General features: G+C 42.0%; 1 protein-coding gene across 1 annotated transcript in view; it reads right to left on the bottom strand.

Annotated features, from left to right (window-relative positions):
* Positions 1 to 13146: 13146 nt before the first annotated feature.
* The window catches only part of DUSP11 (dual specificity phosphatase 11), a 61923-nt gene continuing 50502 nt past the window's right edge, over positions 13147 to 24567 (bottom strand). The window contains exons 9-10 of the mRNA XM_030201780.1: positions 17472 to 17507; positions 13147 to 16591 (exon numbers count right to left, since the gene is read on the bottom strand). Coding sequence (XP_030057640.1) covers positions 16306 to 16591; positions 17472 to 17507 — 322 coding nt within the window. The 3' untranslated portion in view covers positions 13147 to 16305. The remainder of the gene's footprint in view (positions 16592 to 17471; positions 17508 to 24567) is intronic.

Genomic DNA, 24567 nt, shown 5'->3' with positions numbered 1-24567 from the left:
GTTATTTTATTTTTTTGTTACATTTGTACCCCGCACTTTCCCACTCATGGCAGGCTCAATGCGGCTTACATGGGGCAATGGAGGTTACGTGACTTGCCCAGAGTCACAAGGAGCCGCCTGTGCCTGAAGTGGGAATGGACCCAGTCCACCACCCTAACCACCTAGGCCACTGCATGTGAAGAAAGCATTAAGCATGTGATTTGGTATGTCTATACTTGTGTTGTCTCAGTGTCTGACTTCCACTGTCCTCTGCCTTAACTCTTGGCAAGGTGCCCAGTCCATTTGTAAATTTTCTCCTCCTGTCTTCTTTACTTCCAACATTGATCTATTTCAGCCTTCTTCCTATTTTTTTTCTGCCTCTGTCCACTCAGATTTCATTCATTCTTAGTATCCAGTTTTCAATTTCTATCTTTTTTTTAATCTCTTTTCTTCTTTTATCTCTTTCCCTCACCCCAGCCCTTCTATATCCCTTCCTCTTATTCCCTATCTTGTACAAATTTCTATCCTGTGTCCCCCTTCCCTACCAGCACTTCTGTCACTGAACTGATAAAAAAAAACAAAAAAGAAGAGGTGTGCAAACCGCTGTCTCTATGCATGTTGGTGCAGGCTCTGTTGGTCTCACCCTGTTGGAAAAAGGAAGTCAGGACTGACAGAGCTAACAGCAGCATACATAGCGGAAGCAGGCCTGGACCTTTCTTTTCATGGTTGGGACTGGGCAGTCCTCTTCTCATTGTTTCAACTTTCAGGCAGGGTCCAAGGGCAGCTCTAACATGCAGGGTAAGCTCTTTAAATCATTAACTCTCCATATATAATACCGAGACATTATTAGGTGTATTTTTAATTGTACTTTATATATTTTAACAGCATACAAAAATATGCCAAGGAGGAGGATTATAAACAACCAATATTCCAAAATATATATGTCATGAAACACCTAGCACCCACCTGGGGCTAACCCTGGAGGTGTCCTGTCCCCAGCACTGTTCAGGCCCGCACGTGCTCTACACTGGCACTCTCCTCCCACTGACTGGGTCCTGCTTGCCCTCTGGGCAAGTCTTCCACGCTGAAGTTATTCACTGGTGCCACACTGCAGGGGGTCCACACAGTTCCTAGAAAGCACTCACAGACCCAAAACACAAACCACCAGAATTCTTAGTCAGTCCAAGATATCAGAGCTAATAAACTAGCTTTGTTTATTATCAGGAAATTAGAACAGTGGATGGTTGAAAAAGATGTAGTATAGCAACAATATTAAACTATACACTTTTCTACTACCTGAATAGTACCCGAGGAATTTCAGGAAAATACTGCTCACAATTCTGAACAGGGCCTCAGGGAAGAGATTCTCTCTCCACTCTCTGGCGGAGACTGAGGAAAATCCTGTACCTCCTGGCCTGGATATGAACTCCAGGGCCAATCAGAGCCCAGAGCACCAACTTTGAAAGTATCTGGCCAATAGTACTACAGGTTACTTTCCCACTATTGCTGTTCGATTCAGTCAAAAACTTTTCGATTAGATATGATTTTTTTAAATTGGTTTGTTTGATTCAATTTAATTAGATTAAAATAGTGAGGCCCACATGCTAATATAATAACACAAAGAGTAAACAAAAAAACAGGCAGCAGCAATTGAACAAAGGCAAATTTTAATGTGAGCACGCCATGCTGTGTTATATCATGTGAAAAGTGAAGTTTGGCCCAAGTCCTACATCTTCCAGTTTTATTAAGAAAAATTCATTTTGTCCACTTTGGCTAGTTTCAGACAACTGCGTCTTGCAACTATAATTTGTCCAGCAGCAGAAACACGTTAAAAAACAGAATAATCCATTTGTGTATCTAAAAGGTAAACGTCTACAAAACAGATGAAGGATGTGATTCCATGTGCCCCAATGCAAGGAGAGTTTAATTCTACTTCCATTTAATTTCAATATATCTATTACCTTATACACCAGGGTTCCCCAGGCAGATTACAACAATAGTTAAGATGAACCCATCAGGAAACAGAATTTCCTCACTGAAGAGCAAAGTAACAGCAAAGGAGACAATAAAAAGATGATGCCAAAGAAACTTCTACTGGACTAAAAAAGTTCACAGCAAAAGTTTATTAAAACAATCTGGACTCCTAGAACTGCGTCGCCTGGTAGCTGCATCCATTGTCTGAGGAGCTGGAGCGGACGGTTGAGGAGCAGTTTTCAACTTCTTCTGCAGCTTGCTTTTTCGACTTGGCCTGTTCGGGTCGCTTTCATCTCATCCTGCCACATTGGGTGGCCAGTTGCCCCTGTTTCAATCCAACTGAATCAAAACCTTCTCTATCATCAGAGACTGGCGCAGGCAGAAAAAAGGGGTTCAGCCTACACATTGCCTCAAAATATCACCTGAAGTCCTTCCTACCACATATTTATGGACCATTTTTGGACATTTTTCCCTTTCCTTATTGTCTATTTTTCTCTGTTTCTATCTAATTAATTTCTGATTTCATTGTACTTGTATCTCCTCTGATCTGGCGAAAGCCTTTCAGTGCATTTTCCCTTCCCTTCTTCCTCTGATCCTTCTACACTCTCTACTGTCATTGTAAGTGTTTCCTCCTCAGGTCATTGTAAGCCGCTTTGAGGCTGCTTTAAGTTGATCATTATCAGCATATATTCTGAATTCTAAATTCAAATCCATCAAGACATTAAATAGCATGGCTGACAAAGCAGACCCATGTGGCACCCCTATACCCAACTGGTAATCTCAGACACTTAGCCCATTTTACAATTAATTCTTCAAATAGGAGGAAAACCATGAACTTTCCCCCTCATACCCATATTCCAAAGACGCTGCAATAAAATATTATGGGTCACAGTACCAAATGCTGAACGATAAATGAAGTGATACAAAACAGAACAGGACATTGTTATCCATTCCTTTCTTAAGTACATCAAATGTCAATAAAAACAAAGTTTCTGTATTATGTCCAGTCTAGAGAATGATACAAGGACAAAGTTTGTCCTCATCCCCACCCCATTCTTCGCGGGTTCTGTCTCCATCCCTGCCCCGGCAAGTTCTGTTCCCAATCCCCCCCGCTCTGAATGTCCTAGCAGGGGAGAAATATGCCCTATGAAGCACTGTTATGATTTTTAAATCTATGGATGAATAATAAGTCATCAACAAGCTCAGGATTCAGTCTAGCTCTCCTGCCTTCCACAGTCATTCTCGCAATAGAAATGTCTTCTCAGAAGATGTGCTGTTAGCAGGAATGTACAGGATCCCCCGTGCAAATTTTACCAATTGTGGCCAGCCTATTTTTCCAAAAATATGAAAACATCATCTGTATCACTCAAACATATGATCCAATTCATTAGCAGGCTTCAAAATAGAGAATGACACAGAGACAAAGTTTGTTCCTGCACCGTCCCTGTGTCATTCTCTAATCCAGTTGAAAAGCCAAACCAAACAATGCAGGAGGAGTGGTTATAGTGCAGTGGACTTCAATCCTGGGTTCAATTCCCACTATGTAAACCAATTAAAGGTGTATAAAAGTCCCATTCCCAGTTTGTTAGCCTCCATAATTTCTGATAACAGTTCTACATCCGTCTGTTCATATCTGGACAGGTGGATGGTAGGACACTCTATCACTATCCTTTTTCCCCTTTACACATGGAATTTCAATCCATAGGGATACCAAGATGTGTTTTGTTTCCTGCAGAATTTTCAATCTATTTGATTCAAGGCCCTCCTTAACATACAATCCTACCCCTCTACCAATTCAATCCATCCTATCACTACAATATAATTTGTACCCTGGTATGACAGTGTCCACTATTGTCCTCCTTCCACCAGGTCTCAGAAATGTCTATTATATCTAATTTTTCACTTATTTTTATTGTAGCATTTGTATCCCACATTTTCCCACCTATTTGCAGGCTCAATGCGGTTTACATTTGCCGTAATGGCGGTTGCCATTTCCGGTTAACAGGATAGTGTAATATATTCTAACTCTCTCATCTTATTTCTTAGGTTTCTGGCATTTGGTATATAGACAATTCAAACTATGCTTCTTGTTCCTATTTACATATTGCTCAGCAGGTGACTGTTAATTTGCAATCTTTTGTCTACTATGGTCTCTATTGCAACTTTGTTATCGGGATACCCTATCTTCCCTGTTTTGGTGATATCTTGAAAGACACTTTGGTTCCAAACCATGCGCTTTGAACGACTGCTGGCCTTCCCCCAGGTTCTAGTTTAAAAGCTGCTCTCTCTCCTTTAAATGCTGATGCCAGCAGCCTGGTCCCACCCTGGTTAAGGGGAGCCCATCATTCTGGAATAGGCTCCTCCTTCCCCAGAATGTTGCCCAGTTCCTTACAAATTTAAAACCCTCATCCACGCATTGAGACTCCGGAGATCTGCCTGTCGCTTGGGGCCCTGCGCGTGGAATGGGGAGCACTTCAGAAAATGCTAACCCTAGGGGTTCTGGATTTGAGCTAAGAGCCTAATTTGGCTTCAAGAACCTGTCTCCCACATTTTCCTATGCCACTGGTACCCACATGTACCAGACAGCCGGCTCCTCCCCAGCACCATCTAAAATCCTATCTAGGTGATATGTGAGGTCCACCACTTAGCACCAGGCAGGCAAGTGAGAAGGCAATCCTCACGTCACCAGCCACCTAGCTATCTACATGCCTAATATCGAATCACTAACTACAACAGCAGTCCCAACCCTTCCCTCCTGGCCAGAAGCTCCTAGAGACACATCCTCAGTGTGTGAGGATATTGCATCCTTTGGTGGGCTGGTCCTGGCTACAAGATTACTTCCAGCTGCATCTCGGTGATGCTCTCCGTTTAGAAGACCTCCCTCCTCCAAGGAAGCACAGGGGCTGCCAGACTGGAGATGAGACTTTGCAATGTCCCTGTAGGCCTCGTCTATGTACCTCTCTGTCTCCCTCAACTCCCCCAAGTCTGCTACTCTACCCTCAAGAGGACAGACTTGTTCTGAGAGTTAGGAGCTCTTTACATCGAGAGCACACATACAACACCTCTCACCAACTGGGAGATAATCATACATGTGGCACTCAATGCAAAAGACTGAATAGCACCCCTCTCGCTGCTGGACTTCTGTCTGCATCTTAGTATTACAGATTTGTTTAATTAAAACTTCTTAAGGTACTAGGGATATCAGATGAATATAAAGATCATCTCTCAAAGTTTAGGTTCTTCTTCCACAGTTGTGGTTTTTGTCTCATTTTATAACTTTACCGCATGCTTTTTGAGGTATACTAGTATAATTATTTTCCTTTTGGGTTTTTATTGGGAAGTATTGCTGTATAGTACTTTTCTGTATGACATTTAACTCATGAATACTTATTGTGGATATCATGAACAACCAGCCTGGTGTGTCTTCAGTACTCTGTTGAGAATCTCTTGGTTAGAAGACAGAGTTACAGGTCAATTCAAAAGCTCTGAAAACATACAAATAAAACAACAAGCCAAATTGATTAAATTGATTTATTCTTTTTAGTTTCCTTCTAAAATTATGTGTTTTGCAGATCTCGGGTCATATCCAGCTTAGAACAGTATACTAAACATAAAACTGGTTTATTAGATAACAGAAAGACAGAGAAAACCAGAAGCATAAAACCATATATTTGGAGAAATCTGTCTTTAAAAAAAATAGAGATGAAAGAAACTAGAGACAGATCTAGAGATGACAAAAGAGATGCCACACTATGCCTGAAAGTAGTCTGAAAAGGTTGTGAAGATATGAGAAATGTATAGAGTTTATTACATCTGCTGCTCATGTTCACCATATAAATTAACTTGGAATGTGTAAATGTATGAATATTACAGAAGAGTCCTACCACATACAAGAGAAAAATAACCTAGGCATTACTCGCAAATCAATCCATAAGAATAATGAGCACCAGCTGGAAAGACACTGTAAAATTCTGATCCTTCCTTCTCATTTAACTCTTGCTTCTGCACTAGTGACTCTGAATATTAGGATTTTATTTTGTATTATGAATTGCATTTTATTAATTTCTAGAAGCCATGCTGAGCAATCTATAAGCAGTTAAAAGGCATGATAGAAATGTAAAAATAAAACAAAGATGTGACACTGTAGAAGGGTAAAGACACTACTTCAGTTTCATAAAGAAATTAGGTAATGTTTTCATTTCATCAACAGGATTTCATTAGGCCACAGTGGTAAGACCAGTCCCTTTTTACATAAGCTCTTCTGATAAAGACTAATACCTGTAATAGGGCTGTGTGCAAACTTTAGTATCCCTGGTCACTTTTTATGTTCCCTTTCACTCTACAAGGCAGGGCAAGGCTACCAAAACAAAAATCTGTAATAACTTCCGGCTACTAACTTCATCTACCAAAACCTTTTTTTTTTTTAATATAAGAACTACTGGGCAACCCCAACAAAAACCTGATACAATTCTCAAAAACTCATCAGATTGCAGAATATTACCCACTGATAAATTACTCTAGATTAGCTATTTACAGGTCCACAGTACAAGTTGCTTACATAACAACAATCTGCAGGCAAAGATATTAAGAAGAAATCTTTCATGACCTCATAAGTCTTTTGTCTGAAGCCCAGGTTTTCATACCCAGTGCTTGAGACCTGTTGGCAGCCCTTAAGAGATCCCTAATGAATATGCATATAAGAGATTTGCAAACAACAGAGGTTGTAAGCATGCAAATCTCTCATGCACATTCATTACAGATACTCTGAAATATAATCCATGAGCAGCCTTTGAGAACTGGAAGCGAATATACTAGGGTATAAAGTATGCAAAAGTGATAAGCTTGAACTTTATGAACTCAGTGGCTCTTTTATTAAAGGGTGTTAAGCCCTAACGCAGTTAGCGTACCACCACCCCCCCCCCCCCCCCCCGGCACATGTGCATTAATTTTGTCATTTTTTCAGGAGTGGGTGTGCCCTGGGCAGAGAATGGTTGTGGAAGCATTATCCAGCTAGCTTGTTCTGATTAGCACTTGCTAACTGGATAACATGGACTTAAATTCACAAGCCCTTAGTACCTCCTAAATAGTTAAGTGCTAATGTGTTAATTTTTTGAAAGTCCTATGCAATGATAGAAAAGTTAGCACAGGACCTGCAAAACACAGTTATTTAAAAAGTCAAATACTGCTGTGGGGAGCAAGTGACGTCATCAAGAGCAATGGCCGCCTAGGTTATTGCCTCCTTACCTCTCTGCCTGAATCTTCCAGATATCTTTGGCATCAGTTGTAATTATTAAAATTTACTACCAAACTGGTATCCAAGCTGTCTGGCATCATCTGGGATGGCAAATAAAAATAATGGAATAGACCTTTCCAAATTTTCTTATGCTGGGGCAGTGCAAGGTAAGAGGAACTGTGGCCCAAATATGGCACAGACAGGAATGCGTGGCGAAGAGACTGAGGATGCTGCAGATCCATTCCCTGGTCAGAGTGAGACATCTGAGCAGAATTCAGTCTTGGAAATGAAACTGGTTGAAAGAAATTAAATCCGATTTTAAGGTGGTCTGGTCAGAGTTGGCATTACTGGGTGCAGACCTCAGGGGCAAGATCCAAAAGCTCATTTAGCCGAAGTAGACTCACAGTTGGATGAACACTCAGAAGTGCTGTGAACATTAAAAAAGCAATTTTGAGAAGCGAGAGCCAAGGTGTCAGAATTACCTGACAAATTAGAAAATCTACAAAATTGATCTCACTGTTCTCATATTCAGTTCCACGGCATTCCCGAGATTCCAGGGTATGCAAACTGCAAGATGGTGATGCAACACATAGCCAGCCAACTGTTGTCCTATGATGCGGATCCAGTAATCTCCATACCGACCAAACTGAAATTGTGCGCACCCATAAAAGTCCAGTGCAGATTGCGACCAAACACAGCTTAGGATATCACAACGCGATTTCACAACTACAAGAGAAAGAAGCTGTCCTAAAAAAGGTCTGGAAACAACCTATCATTATCTGGGACTCCTCTGAGATCAATATACCAACATGTAGCCTCAGCACTCTTTAAGTGTCAGGCAGAGCTGTAGGACCTTACTGAACTTCTGAGGTCTGAGGGGGTGCGATATCAGCAATTCTTCCCTTTTATGCTCCTTTTCACCAAGGATGGTCAGCTTCACAAAGTACACACAAAAGAGGAGGCCATGCACTACCAGCAGAGAACGGGGGGGGGGGGGGGGGGGGTGGGGGGGGGGGTGCACAACAAGGAGCGCCAGCACCTAATGTCTTTGCTTCCTGATAGGTGCAAGCAGCAAACGGCAAACTCAGAAAGGGGCAGATTGATGCAGACATGAGGATCTTAGGAAACCTGCCTCCTTGAAGATATGCCTTCTTGAAGATGTGCTTTTTCATTCTTGGAGGAGGTTGTGTTTCAGTTGCTCTCTTTGTTGTCATCCTTGTTCTATCCAGTGGGGGGCATTGTGATTGGCAGGACTTCTGTACTTGCTTTTTGATTCCAAAATGTTTCATTTTTATTGTTGATGTATGATAAAATTTTTTTTTTGGCTAGGGATGTTTTTATATGTTTGTGTAATTTGAACAGGTTGTGAGAGGGGGTGGGGTGGAGACTCATTTGCTCTCCTTTATAGGGGCCTGTCAGAGTGGGTTATGTCATTGTTCCTCGGTAAATGGGTGGGTGGGACATTCCTGAGGGTGGATGGGAGGGACTGGGGGAATGTGGGATGGAGGAGAGGGGGGGGGGGGGGGGGGGGGGGAGGATATTTGCAGGGCTTAGTTACCCTACCCTTGTAGGCGAGATAGATTGCTATGGAGGGTTGCTTATTCAACTTGAGTCGGCCTATCCTGATAGTTTCATGGCTACATGGCTCATCTGCAGATCGTGTCCCTAAATGTGAAGAGACTTACAAGAGACAATGCTTTTATAAGGAGAAGAACAGGCTATCAGACACTATCCCTCAGATTCTATATAGTGTGACTTGAGTTGCATGTGCAATTCAGGTCGTATTCTATATTACACAACTTAATTAACTTAAGCCAATCAGCACCAATAATTGCCAATCGACACTAATTGGCTTTAATTAGAATTTACTTGCGTTTGCTAAGCATATTCTATAAAATGATGCATGTACATTCTAATGCATACTGCCAAAAAGGGGGCCTGGCTGTTGGTGTGGAATGGACAGATCATGGACATTTCTATAAATTATGCGTGCTGTTATAGAATACACCTGCTCTGTGCTAACTTAGTTGCCAGCAACTACACCCAGTTTTACTTGGTGTAAATGCCCACGACTATATTTAGTCAAGCGGATGGGCCCTAGGTGTATTCTGTAAACCATGCCTAACTTTAGGCTTAGTTTATAGAATACACCTCAGCGTATTTCTTATCAGCGCTGATTTTTAAGGCACCATATATAAAATCTAGCCCTTTATGTTTTCTACAAGAAACCCATCTGCTTAAGCGAGGTGAAATTTCTTAAAAACAAGGTGTTTCTCTATAATGCGCTTTGCCTCACATTCATCCCAGAAAAAAACAAGGGGTTGGTATGTTAGCCCATAACCTACATCCTATAATACATGATACCATTACAGACCCACAAGGGCGATTCTTAGCAATGAGGACGCAGATTCAAGGGACCATTTTTAACCTTGTTTCTGTAAACACACCAAATAATGATCAGGGTAGTTTTTACTCTACCTTGATGCACTACCTGAACTAGCGAGTGGGCTTTGGATCATAGGGGTGATTTTAACATGACCTGGACACTCTCTAGATGCCACTGCTAAGCACTGTAGCAAACGGAAAGACCGATTAACATTTAAGGCTTTTGTAGATAATATGGGAGTGAAGAAGATGTCTGGAGGCACAAACATGAGCATACTAGAATATATACTTTCTATCCCAATCCTCATAACTGATTTTTACTGCATAGATTATATTTTCCTGGATAATGGCTTAATGTCAGGGGCTGTATCAGCTGGTACAGAATCAATAGTCTGGTCCGATCAGGCACCGATTTGGGTCCTCTATAAGGGAGGGTGTTTGAACTGTAAGCTAACATTCTGGCATTTAAATGAGCACCTTTTGTAAGAGAAGCAGGTGGTGCAGGATCTAAACCAAAGTATTAAATAATTTTTGGAACTGAATATTACCCCAGATATTCTTGTTGGTACTATCTGGGCTAGCCTTAAGTCTTCTGTCAGAGGGTGTTTAATCATGTGGGCTACGGGAAAAAAAAAAAAAAAAAAAAAGGAGTGGGCTCAAAAACCAGAGGAAATGTTTGCTGATGTTCACTATATTGAGAGTCATTATCAGAGGCATTCGAACAAGCTGATCAGGAGAGGCAGCTGTCTCTCCATAGACAACTGAAGGACCTCCGGGCAGAACAAGTAATATATGATATGCAATCTGTGAGACAAATTTACTTTGAAGGAAACGGGGCAAGCAAACTGCTGGCCAAGCAGCTTAAATCTCAGTTGGCAAGATCCCATGTAGTCTCTATCAGGGATGAGCATGGGAAGGATCAGGGAGACCCACAGGGATTTGTACAAATTGGAGAGAGGGGTAGAGGATGTACAGGAGATGCGGGCCCATGTACAGAAGGTTCAATTGCCTACATTAACTGAGAATCTGTGCCATTCGATAAGAATGAGAAAAAAAGAAAGATAAATTATTAGTATAAAGGGGGACTATATGAGGATTTGCACCACTATCATTGTTCTGGAAAAGAAGGAACAAAGTTGTTCATATGGTACGTGCTGCAGTTAGATCTGATGACCCCCCCCCCCCCCCCCCCCAAAATAAATAAATAAATAACTTGAATAAATTCCCTAGATCAAGACATTCAACTGGAGGAAGTACAACAAGCAATCAAAAGGTTAAAATAAGGTAAATATCCAGGTCTGGATGGCCTATCTGCTAAATTCTATAAAACCTTTGTAGGGTTAATAGCACCCCAATAGCACCTCTTTTGACCTTAGTTTTCAAAACAAGTTTTGAAGGGGGACCCATCAGCGCCTTCTATGTTGGAGGCTGGGATCAATGTTTTACCCAAAACCAGGAAAGGACCCAAAACTGTAGTTCCTACAGAACCATATCCCTTCTCAATCTTGATGTAAAGCTGCTTGTCACTATTCTGGCTACTATATTGAATGCTTATATTGAGAATCTTATTCATGAAGACCAATGTGGGTTTATCCCAGGGAGGACCACAGCTGACAATGTTGAGCACCCCAGTTAAAGCGTAAAGCCTGCCTAACAGCAGAAGCTCCCTATGGTGCTGTTGGCTATTGATGCCGAAAAGGCGGCATTCGATATGGTAGAGCGGTCCTACATCTTAGCAGTTTTGCATTAAATAGGATTTGGTCCAAGTTTTTGTGCCTGGATATGTGCCTTGTACTCTGGCCCCACAGCTAGAGTTAGGGTTAACAGGGGATTCTCTGACTCGTTTCCTTTGGCTAGAGGGACGAGGCAGGCGTCCTTTATCCCCTTTACTTTTAACAATTTCAGTGGAGCCTTTGATAGCTCTTACAAGATTGGATCAGAATATTAAAGGGTTTAATTTGGGATCTGATACTTTAAGATCTCTGTTTGCGGATGATATTTTAATATTGGATCCCCAAGTTCTCTCTCCCACATGTAACTGGACACTTTGAATACTTATGGAACCCTCTCAGGGTTCAAAAAAATCCTTCAAAATCTGAGCTCCTTAATATCTCTTTGGAACACTCTAAAAGTCACTTAAAGGCAATCTCTCCCTTCTGTTGGGCAAAGGGTTTTATTAAATATCTAGGTGTTAAGATTAGCCCCAAGTTTGAAGATTTATATGGACTTATAGTAAGTTGTTTCAAGAACAACACGTAAAGATATTTAGTTTATCTTAATCAACAACACAAAGGATTTGTTTGGCACATTCTTGACAATGTGGTTGCAAGGCACGTTAGAAACATATCTAGCTGCAAGGATCTACCAAATTCGTGACGTCACATTCTTACTTTTACAATATAAAGACCTTAATATGCATGCCCTCCTTATTGGCGTTTTTTTTTTACCAACGGCGCTTCTCAGCTTGTACGGACAATCACCACGTTCTGGGTAACTCTCACATTTTTAATCTGCCCTAAATTTGCACGCAGCGGTAATAGGGTTGAAAGATCAGTGACGGGATTGAACATATACTAACTGATTCGCAGTGTGGCAGTCGTTTATTTGCACTTTTAATGCGAGGGCGTAGTCTATGTAGAAGTTGAACGTGTTGCTTCATATAACTGCTCATTTCGTGATACAGACTCTACATATATATCTCATACGGCACCACTCTCTGACGCTGCACAGTATTGTATATGCTGATACGTTGTCTGTTTTTGATATCGCACCGCACTGATAGAATGTCATAGTTTAAGGCACCGAAGGGTTGTTATCTTGCAGTCTTAAGCGTCTTATGATGTTTTACTGTCTTGCATCTTATTCACGCAAGAATCTTTTTTATTTGAGTTTCTTATGATGCTCTCTTATGACATTGCACCTCATGAAAGTTTTTGTTTCACTGTGCCTGTGCTGTTCACCTAGTACTCACTGCTGCTTCACCATGTACTTACTGCACTTATAAATTGTATGAGATCCAGCTGCAGTGCCCTCCTGTTGTAATTTATATACACACATATATATATATATATATATATATATATATATATTTCTGTATATGGAAAAATTCTCTCCTTCACATATCCCTAAAGATATACAAATGCATTTTCTTCCCCTCTGTTCTCTCTCACATTAGGAAATGTACACTGATTGTTTGATTAATCTCATATTTCCATGAAAAAAACCTATAGGAACTTTCTGGTAAGATTGTTTACCTTAACTTCTTTGACTGAATAGTGGTCTTGGTTTATATTATACTTTTTGGTCCTCTTCTGTATATTTATATATATATATTATGTTCTCTGAAAATTGGCAATTTATTTTGCTATTTTTAACCATTTAATTTATGTAAATGTTTTTCATGAATACATTTATCATTCTTATATATATGTAATGCTTTCTATATATGTAATGTTCGTTTGAATTGATGAATATTTTTCATTAATATATTTGTGTGTTTTGTGTTAGACCCCTGAGGCAGGCGTTTGTATGCCGAAACATGGCCCATGTCGGGTCATTTTCAGACTAAAAGGATAACATTTATCTCAATCCTGAAGGCCCAGTGTTTGCTTTTGTTCTGTATGGGTTATTTTACATACACAGACGAGGCAAATAGCAATTTGCAAAATGCTGTTGCTGCCTTGGTTTTTGCATCTATGCCAGACTCTTCTCAACAATGTACCTAAAGACGCAGTGAGTCGTCTGCAAAGGAAAATTTTCTCCTACATTTGGAGAAAGCACCCAAGCAGGTGCTGGCGAGAGGCAGGCAGGAAGGTTAGGAGTGTCAGATTTAAGAATATACTACAGAGCAGCTCAACATTGACCTCTACTGGAGTGAGGAGAGAATGCCCCTAAACCCTGGGTACGACTAGAACAATTTCTGTTGGTAGAATGCCGAGACAGCACTGGCTGTGGGCTTATGGGAAGGTACATCTTAAAAGGAAACACATTAATTCTACTATACAACACACTTTAGCGCTCTGGTCACAGCTACATAAACTGCTTCTACAACAAAAAGCTCTCTCCCGTCTAATGTTATTATCAATATTAGAATTGCCTGCTTCCTTTAGGGGGTGGGGGGTTGGAGTAACTCTGGGTTGCATGCAAAAGGGAATTACATAAGTTGCTCATTTATAGTCAGATTGAGTATTTCAATCTTTTCAAGATTCACAGGCCCAGTATGGAATTGACAGAGCTTCGTTATTTATGTATGGGGCCTCTATCCAAAGGGTGGTTGATTGGTTCTAAGACTCCCTTTGAAGAATAAGTAAAGGCTGTACACATGATTTATCAGAAGATGCACCCACTTTTAAGTTAAAGCATATGGTAAATTGTGAGCGAGATTTGGGGCATAAGCTTATAGATGCAGAATATTTTGATGAATTAACACCCACTCTTGAGTCTATATTTTCTAATTTAGTAGACAATGGGGTTAAGTCCTTTTATTGGTGGTATCTTCCCCCAGCCAGAATTGCATGTTTTTCTGGGATGCTGGATGTTGGAGAGGGTGCAGGCAAGTGGGCATATATATGCATGTGTGGTGAGACTGTAAATATTTGCAGGTTTTTTGGTTTTCTAGTGTTGAACTATTCCAAATATGTTCAAGTTTTCAGTCTGTACAGACCCCGCCTCATTTTTATTGAACTTGCCTCCCGGGGGAATGGCACCACAGGTGGTGAAGGTGATGCTTCCATGTTTGGTGGTCATACGTAATGAGGTGACTAAGAAATGGCATACCAAAGAACTCCCTACATTAACACCTTTATGAAGCACATTATGGGACACTTATCTCAGCAAGCTGAAAGCCCAAAAAAGGGAACAATTGGCTAACTTTGAGAAGTTATGGACTCCTTTTCACTTGTGGTTTCATACTGCACAAACTCTTACCTTGCTCCTGGGACTGGTCATCTGCTCTGGGCAGTAGGCCTCTGCCGACTCCCTGGTCCTTGTAGTCGACCAGTCATAGTCATAGTGCAGATTTGTGTGTGTGTGTGTGTGTGTGTGGTTATACCTATTTTTGTTTATACTCTATTCTGAGATGAGGGTTTGGTTTTTCCTCGATAATGGATGCTTAGTTTGAGTCTGTTAGAGGAAAAGGGGATGGGAGTAGAGTTGGTGGATATGTACCTTTATACTTTTGTATTTGTTTATAAAGGTGATCTTGTGTGTTTATGGGGTTTAAAAGTTTAAAAAAAACCCACACTGCTATGGACAATTAGCACATTTCCCTGCACATTAAACCCAAAGTTAAAATGTGTTAAGCCCACATCTTTAATGCATTTTAGTAAAAGGGCTCCTTAGTGCTTTGGACTAATGAAATGAAAACTGAAGTGTTCAGCCAACCATACAAGATATGTAAAGGAAAAAAAAAAGGGTGAAACATCTGAAGAAAAAACTCAAACATCTTGCTTACCATTAAGCATGGAAGTAGATCTGCTAAGCTTTTGGGTTGTGTGGTAGCCAGTGGAACAGAAAAATGTATGTGTGGAAGAACGGATTTAAGTATCAGCATATCCTAGAAACTAATGCCCTTCAGTCACTGAAGACACTGAAGCAGAAAAGACTATTTCAGCAAGATAACATACCTCAAAAATTAACCATGAAGTACTTATAACAAAGAAAGATGAAAGTTTGGAAGTGCCTTCACAGTCCCCCAGTTGTTACTAAAACCTGTCAGGAAATCACAAGATCTTACAGTATTTATGAGCTAGAAAAGTTCTGCAAGGAAGAGAGAACATTTTCAAAACACAAGACAAGAAAGAATCAGTCAGCTGCAGGAAATGCTTGGAAACTTATTTCTGCCATATTCACTATTTTGCATCTGTTAAAAAATAAATAAATAAAAAATTGCAAATAGATGTCAAGTTCAATTCTATACTATACAGAAACAGTGTCAGTTTCTGTTCACTTGGAGAGATTCACTGAAATACACAATTTGACCCGGGATGCCTAAACATTTGCACACAACTATTGTTTTCTGGTTAAAATCACTTTTCAAAATTTTCAGTTGCTACATAATAAAATATAAAGCTTCTATTGTGGTCTGCATCTGACCAATTAGCTGAGCTTTTATTTGTTTCTCTTCTGTAGCAGCTGTATGACTGTACCAATAAACAAAGGGCAGGCATGCAAAGAAGCCTCCTAGTGCAACAGGAGGATATGTCTTCTTGGCACAGTAGTACAGGAACCACAATTACACAAGTTAAAAAAAATCCTAATGATCCTTTAACATTACTAGGTACCATTAGACATCAGGTTATAAACAAACTCCCAAATTAGCACTGATATTGTTAGCATTTCAGAGAAAAACCAATATTTTGGATGAAGAAGAATTGATACAGATCTAATAGGTGACCTCCTGGATAACTCACCCTTGCTCGTTATGATCTCCTTTGGATTCTTTTAAAATCATAATAGCTGCCACCTCCAGGAAATCATTTCCAGTCCATGAAGCCTAGAATACAAGTCTGATCTTTTCCCTTAAATACTAGAAAAAGTCAAGAAATGATCTAGCTCAACACTTTTCACAATATGACCATTCATTTTTTTATAAGATGGCAGAACGAGCAGCAGTACACTATGGATATATAAGGGAGAGAGCCACTTAAAACCCATATAAGCTACCTTCTTACTTCTCTCCCCCCCCCCCCCCCCAAAAAAAAAAGGACAAATATTGATTCACCAAGAGGAAGGTTCTAGGTTGGGGGAAATCTTTTGTGCTTTTTCTTTTTAAATGTTCCTGCTGATGGTGGTGGATGGGGAGCTGGCACTGAATTGTACTGTTCACTGTTACTGCCCCATTGAGTCCTGGCATATGGAGTAGAGAAATGGTGGTGGTAGTTTAAGTTACTGACATCAGGGTTCCATGAGTGCTCGCTCCAGTTTGCATGGTCTCTAGGACCATTCCAGTCATACTTAGTCTCATAGGTAGGTCTGCTGTAGTCATACTGCTGATGGTAATACTTGTTCCAAGGAGTTGGCCTTTTAACAAAAGAAAGGAATACTTATAATTGTAACACTCACAGCTGGCATTCATTGAATACTCATTTAATCCCTAAATAAAGCTTTCCATAGTTCCTCAGTTCTTTAAGAACTGAAGAAAACATTTGTATTTTAATTAAATGAAGACAAGACTTTTGCATTCCAGCTACCCCAATTTATATAATTTCTAATACTCTGCAACTGAAGTATCATTTTGCACTTTTACAGAGCATTTACTGAAGTTGAAACTCCAATTCCTATAATATACTACACAAAAAGATGTTTTGGAGAACACAAACCCTAGTGACTAAAGTTAACTACTTGCAAGCAAAGATAGCACTGGATAACCCAACTGGACACAACTCCAGCTACTAAGCACCAGTGAGTATGAGATCTGACCAATATAGTAAATGCATCTAACATCTTTATATTCTGTCCTTTCAATTTCTCCTGAAGTGGAGATGATCCGAACAGTTAAAAGTATATAGAAAGTAACAGTAGAAAAAGACCAATGTGGCTCAAAGTTGCAATTCTTCCACATTTTGACAGGCACACACATTTCCATATTCAATGCAACATTAGCTTCCCCAGCCTTCATGTCTTTTATCTGAACTTTCAACCCCTTTCCTACCACTGCCTTCCATATCATTCCCCTATATGCTCAGAACACATTAAAGCACTGGTCTACAGCACATCTACTAACAGGCCAAGCAGGGCCTTGTAATCTTACAAGACCATGACTAAATTCAACACCCATGTCACCTTTAACGTCTTATTACTATGTTTTTTTGATAATCCACAGAGCTACCAAAACCAGCTAAATCACTGCCCATATTATCTGGCCTTTCCAAGAGACAATTGCTCATGCATAGCTTATTACCTTGCTCTTCCATGGTCTTTCCAAGGACGATAAACCCTAAAATCAGGGAAAGAATAGGGAAAAGGTTCATAATTGTGAAAGTATTGAGTCTCTGCTCACGTTCTCTTAATATCTCAGGTACTGTGTCACTGAATAGAAGACAGGGATGAGTAATGGTGAGACCTATTCCTTCTTTTCCTGCATTTCTTGTGATACAGTGCAAACAGACTGGAATGTTTAAACACCTGTGGTGGGACTGTTCCCTCATACAATCTTTTTGGATGAAGTTTAATCCCTGCTCTCCAGGGTCATGGGAGTGGATATGCCCATTTCTGCATTGGGCTACCTATTGGGTGCAGGCACAGAGTGGTTCATACCAGAATCCTTGCTAGGGTATTTGCTGCCAGGAGTGTAGTTGTGTAAAGATGTGGAAGAGGTCAGCTTTCCACTCATCAGCAAAATAGGTTTGTAAGACATGGGAAATTATCAAAATGGAAATCAAGGACATAAGTCTGAAAAAGACTGGGCCCCTTTTTTAGCTTCATGAAAGTCCCTGGAAATGTTTGATGTCCTCTTCCTTTTCTTTTTGCATCAGTGCATCTTGTTTGCTAAGCCAGACCCTTATACTAGATTGTGAAATTGATTTTTTAAGAGTCCTGTTAGTATAGTGCCAAGAAATAGAAAGGATGGTTAGGATATCTGTTCTTTTGTTCTTTACTTCCTTCATTATGAATGTGCCTTAAGAAATTTTGAATTGGATATTGCAGTTTACCTTTTGGAATTGTTATACTTGTGAGCAAGATGTACTACGAAGCAAAATTTACAACAAAAAAAACAAAAAACGTACTGAGAGGGAAAAAAAAAGGTAGAACCATAAAAACATTCTTTTTATTTGACATACCCAGTAAGCATCTACAATGGCTTACATTTTTTCTGCTTTTATTGTTTTTATCTGCTACAATCCTACTTTCCACCATTGCAGGAAGAAAACCTACTGTACTCAGGGTAACCATTTCAATTAGCATTGTCAGTATTTGCAGTGTTGACCGCCACTCCTCCTATTTCATAGTGTGATGCTTGGTTGGGACCACTGAGAGGGATCTTTTAGGTCTCAGTCAGTTTAGCAAACCAATTCCTTTTTCCAGGTATTAAAAAAAAAACAACAACTTAAATTGTGAGCCCTCTAGGGACACAGAAAGTACCTGCATATAATGTATACAGTGCTGTGGATGTCTAGTAGTGCTATAGAAATGATTATTAGTAGTAGTATTTTCCACAGTAACTTCATGTCCTGCATCACTGTGTTTTCAGTAATTTGTTCCGTACCATACTTTATTTTATATAAGTACATAAGTAGTGCCATACTGGGACAGACCAAAGGTCCATCAAGCCCAGCATCCTGTTTCCAACAATGGCCAATCCAGGTCACAAATATCTGGCAAGATCCCAAAAAAGTATAAAACATGTTATGCTGCTTATCCCAGAAATAAGCAGTGGATTTTCCCCAAGTCCATTTTAATAATGGTCTATGGACCTTTCCTTTAGGAAGCCGGACAAACTTTTTTTTAAAACCCCGCTAAGCTAACCGCCTTTACCACATTCTCTGTCAACGAATTCCAGAGTTTAAATTATACGTAGAGTGAAGAAACATTTTCTCCGATTCATTTTAAATTTACTACTTTATGTCATGGTGGTGACTGTTTCCTTGTCTGTGCTCACCTCGCCCAGTCCGGATCTTCCAGGCTGCCAGACTTGCTTTTCTTGTTTGTGCCTGAACAGCACCGGTAGCTGCCTTGTGATTCCTGCAGTTGAACTTCAGCTGCTGATGGGCTTTATTAGCCACCTGGAAACTTCTGTGTTGGCCTTTGCATCGTCTAGGGTCCCTAGTATGTGGGTGTGCTCTGTGCACTTCTGCCTAGTCCAGTTCTAGTCTGAGTTTCTTGCCTGGTTCTAGTTTGGTTTGTGTGTAGTTAGCTTTGGTTTTATTGCTTTGTTCCTAGTCTTGTTTCTGGTCTGCATTTCCTTGTCTTGTGTCTGTGTTCCTTTTTAGTGGCTGCTTGGCAGCTTTCAGTCCTGACTCTCACCTGTCTGTGTTTCTGTCTTAGTGGCTGCCTGGCAGCTTTTAGTCCTGATTCTGTTGTGTGTTTCCTGTTGGTATCCAGTTCCTGCCCTGTCCTGTAAGTCCTGCCGGCCGCCTGCACCCAGGGGCTCAACTCCTGGGGAACGGCGGTCAAGCGCAGGTGAAGTCTAGCTGTTCCTGCTCTACCTGTCCCAGCTTGTTTGCCTCTGCTGCAACTTCAGTCCAGGGTTCCAGTCCTGTTCTGCCTTGCCTCTGGTTTGGGGGTGGTTTTGCCTGCCACTGCCGCTCCACGGCAGTGGTCCAAGGGCTCACAAACCCTGTGCTTCCGTGAGAAGCCTGACACTTTACTTGAACACTGCTTTGTAAGGTTATACTTCTAGAAAAAAAAAAAAGTGTTCTACAAAATTTTGAAATTCAATTTAAATATCACCAAAACAATTAGCATTATTGACCGCCTCCCTGCGCTGGGTGCTTTCTCCAACGTGAGGCTCTTCCCATGCATAGTTTTTATGAAACAAGGTTACACATCACAACTCATGTCATTGAGGTATCATAAAATTAATAAAATATCTCAGAACACAGAAGTTAATTTTATTTTAAGGGTTGCTGGTTGACAGTAGTTCTTGGGTCCTATTAAACTTTTCTGGCGCTCTAACTCCCTTGTTTTTGGTCTGTTTTGGGTTGTCTTCCCCTTTTTTGTGTTTTGACAGTAGTTCTTTACAGCTTTCATGTAGGTTGTAGTTTTTTCTTTTTACACGTCTTCAATTGTAATGACTCAGGAAAGGAGAAATTTATTTTTACCTGATAATTTCCTCTCTCTTTGAATCCTGTTAGACCTGTCTGGATGCCCTGGGTTTACAGATGGAGAATAACACTTTTCCAGTGACATCATTGCTATAAGGAGTGGTGTAGTCAGAGCACTCCCGGTACTACTGTCAAAGCTGTAAAGATCAAATTCAGCCTCAAAGAACTCCATGAAACAGAAATTCAATCTTTTGCAGGAAAACTAAACTATGAAAGGGCAAAAAGAAATGCTTTGACAAACACTGGATCTTCAACCAAAATATCTCCAAAATCCGCAAGGGGAAATCCTCTGCAATCATGGTCTTTCAACAAAGTGTTCTGGACTGGTCCAGAAGGATTCAAAGACAAGAAATTATGTAAAAACTTGTAAAAAAAGGCCCGTTTCTGGAGCCAATGAAACGGGCGCTAGCAAGGCTTTCCTCTGCCCCCCCAACCACCCAACCACCGCACCTTCGTCGTCACTGACGCCATTGCGCCGCCCTGCTCGCCGTCGATGTGTGACTGAATTGCCCCGCCCTCAACGTCATAACGTTTGACGCGAGGGCGGGGCCCAGAGACTGGGTGATTTTCGTGGCTTCAGCACCACGAACTTACGAACCTTGGCTGGCTTCAGTGACGTCAGAGAATAGAACGTTGAGGGTGAGTTTTATATATATAGATAAGGAGAAAATAGATCTTACCTGATAATTTGCTTTTCGGCAAAGATGGGTTATACATTCCTACCAGGATATGGAGACTGAGAACATACTGAACTTCAAGTAGGCATATAAGTGGGCTGTGCAGTCCCCTGAAAGTTAGTCTATGAATAGCAAAGTAGATCCCTGGAACATGATCCCACCACAACAGAGGCCAATGGCAGGAAACAAGCTCCCTGGACTTCTGCTTAGCTGCTGTCAAAATCTGAGAACCAAGAACCCTCACCCAAGTCACCAAGGAAAAAACACACAGGGACACCCCTTGAAGCCCCCCCTGTGGAATCCAGCAATACCATCTCCACAACCAAATGTGTGGGCTGTTTAGTGTCACACTGTGCCTTTATTTTTTGGCTTTTATTTATATCTTCTAAAAAAAGGAAAAAAAGCCACTCTGCAACCGCCTTACACCATCCGAGAAAACAAAACAGAGTCCCTGAAAGCAAATGCTCCTGGCGAGAGCGAACACAAACCGAACGTACAAACCCTGGATGGGCTCTATACAGAGGGACTCAGGGAAAGCAAATTAGCAGGTAAGACCTAATTTCTCCTTCCTCAGCGTCCCTCTGGACTGGCACAGATGGGAAGTACCAAAGCAGTGACCTCATGGGTGGGACCCCTGGAGCCCAGATTCCAAAACTCGAGCCCCCAAGATCGCATCTCGTCACGCTTGCACATCCAAAGAAATGCAACAAGGACCAAACTGCTGCTTTACAAATGTCGAGAAGCACCACCAACGAATGCTCCGACAAGGAAGATGCCTGAGCCCTGGTGAAATGAGCCTTTAAAAAGGTCCGGCACAGCTTTCCCTTTGAGCATAAGCTGATGCGATTGTTTCCATGATCCAGCGAGCAATAGTTGCCGTTGAAGCCGTCTCGCTTTTCCTAGCACCCCCCTACTACTGGAAGAAAAAGCTGGTCTGTGTGGTGAAACTCCTGAGAGACACAGAGGAAGCGCAGCAGCACTCTGCGGGCATCCAGGCAATGAAAACAGGGCTCCTCTTCCGACCCAGAATGATTACCTATGGCCAAAAGAACGGACTGGTTGACATGAACCTTCGGCAGGAAAGAATGAACCAAATGTAGCTCCACCTTGTCCAGAAAGAATGTTAGGAAGGGCTCCCAACAGAAGCTCCAAAACTCAACGAGCGGAGATCACTGCCACCAGAAACACTGTTTCAGCATGAGATCCTTGAGGGTCGAACTGGACAAATAGTTTCAAACGGCGGAGAAACCAACACTGAAAGGACCAGACTGAGGTCCCAAGAAGGAACTGCCAGACAAACAGGAGGCCAGGGAAGCTACACCCCTTGTAGGAAATGTTGCACTTCCGTTTGAATAGCAAAGGACCCCCCCCCCCCCCCCAAATGCCCATGAAAACAGTCTAAAACTGCCACTTGAACCTTGAGGGAATACCACGCAAGACCTCTGGAAACACCATCCTGCAAAAACTCCAGAAGGTATTTAAGAGAGACGCCTTGAAGAGCTCCATATGATGATCCTGACACCAATCCTCAAACACCCGCAATATTCTGACATAAGCTAGGGAGGTAGATCGCCGACGGAAATGCAGAACAGTATCAATAACCTCTTCTTCTTAAAACACATCCTCTCAACAGCCATGCTGTACAAGAGAACTGACCAGGTTCTTCCAAGAATACTGGTCCCGAGGCCAGAAGAGAGGGTGACTCCAGCAGGCGAGAGCATGGCTCCATGAAGAGACAGACTAAATCCCCATACCAGGGCCACTAGAACTACCTGGCCTGGATGCCGCACGATGCATTGAATGATCCTGCCTACGAACGGCCAAGTGGGAAACACAAAGACATGATATGAGCCAAGGCTGGCCAGAGCATCCAGGCCTTCTGCCTGGTTGTCCTGGCACCTGCTGAAGAATCATGGCACCTGAGCATTGAGGGACATCACCATCAAGTCCATCACCTGCACTCCCCATTGGTGAACTATGAGGGCAAACACTTGAGCATCAAGAGTCCAATCTCTGGAATCCAGCAGATGCCAACTTGAATAGTCGGCCTGAATGTCAACCCCCGCAATGTGCGCCGCTGACAGATCTGCGAGACACCCCTCCGCCCAAGCAAACAAAAGGGCTGCCTTCCTTGTGACTGTGGACTTTTCATGCCCCCCCTGATGAGTCAGGTACACCACTGGCATGGCATTGGCGGAGAACACTTGCACTGCCTTGCTGAGAAGGTGGCCCTGAAATGTGGCCAACGCTAGGCGGATTACCCTGGTTTCCAAGACATTGATGGAAAGAACCATCTCCTCAAGGGACCAGCAGGCCTGGGCTGTGTACTCCCCACAGTGGGCTCCCCAGCCGTAAGACTGGCATCCATGGAAACAACTGTCCACGTTGGGGCCTCCAGGCTGATGCCCCCGTCACATGAGATGTCACAAGCCACCAACGTATACTGGCCCGCATCAGGGCATGAAGAGGCAACCTGATCTCCAGATTCTGCGACTGAGGCAACCATGGCATTGAATGACGTCCAAGGATGCTGCCATGGACCCCAACACTTGGAGATACTCTCTCAACTGCAGAAGAGAGGACACCTGGCCCTGAAATTTCTGAGCACGCTTGTCTGTCAGAAACACCTTGCCCCAAGCAGTATCAAAACGAACTTCCAGACAGGTCATAGTTACATAGTAAATGACGGCAGATAAAGACCTGAACGGTCCATCCAGCTCTGTGATGGCTCCAAAGGCTTTTGACTAGGTTTACCACCTAACCCAGCTCCCGAAGCAACTGCACCACTTGAGATGTAGCTTGCACACTGTCCTGAAAGGACTTCGCTCGGATGAGTCAATTGTCTATGTAAGGATGAATGAGTACTGCCTCCCCAAAATAGTGAAGCAAAGGAACCTCCGGGTGGCCACTTGGATGGGGATGTGAAGACATGCCTCAGTGAGATCCAGAGAAGTCAGGAACTCCCTGGGCTGGACCGCAGTAATCACTGACCAATGTGTCTCCATGTGGAACGAAGGAACCCTCCCTTCTTGGGAACTACAAAATAGATGGAGTAACGACCAGATCCAACCTGAGTATAGAACAGGCACCACTGCCCGAAGAGCCAAAAGGCGACGCAGTCTCTCCTGAACCACACAGACTTTCTACGACACATGGCAAGCAGATTCCACAAATTTGTGTGCCAAAGGACGAGCAAACTCCAAAATGTAACTGGTCTCAAATGACCTCGAGGTCCCATTGGTCTGAGGTAATGTAGGTCCACTTCTGCTAAAAGTCATTTGAGCCAGTTGCACCTACTACATTCTCACCTGCATGTGCAAACGGAGATCACAGAGGGGTCATGATCTGGCTCAAAGCACCTGATGCACCAATTGTGCGGATTCATAGCAGAAATCACGCGTCTACACTTAGAGCACCACTTGAAGCCACTGGGGGTCTCTACTGCGACATCAAAAACAGTATCTCAGCTAAATTAAACATCTGAATCTTGAATCAAGAAACAAAAAGGACCAGTGTTCAAATTGAGGATGGGGCTGCGGCCTAATCGTGCAGCCTC

Source organism: Microcaecilia unicolor, chromosome 4 (assembly GCF_901765095.1).
Source record: "Microcaecilia unicolor chromosome 4, aMicUni1.1, whole genome shotgun sequence".
In the NCBI taxonomy this organism is placed as follows: domain Eukaryota; kingdom Metazoa; phylum Chordata; class Amphibia; order Gymnophiona; family Siphonopidae; genus Microcaecilia; species Microcaecilia unicolor.
The sequence above is the reverse complement of the archived record's forward strand: the minus strand, read 5'-3'. Positions and strand labels throughout refer to the sequence as shown.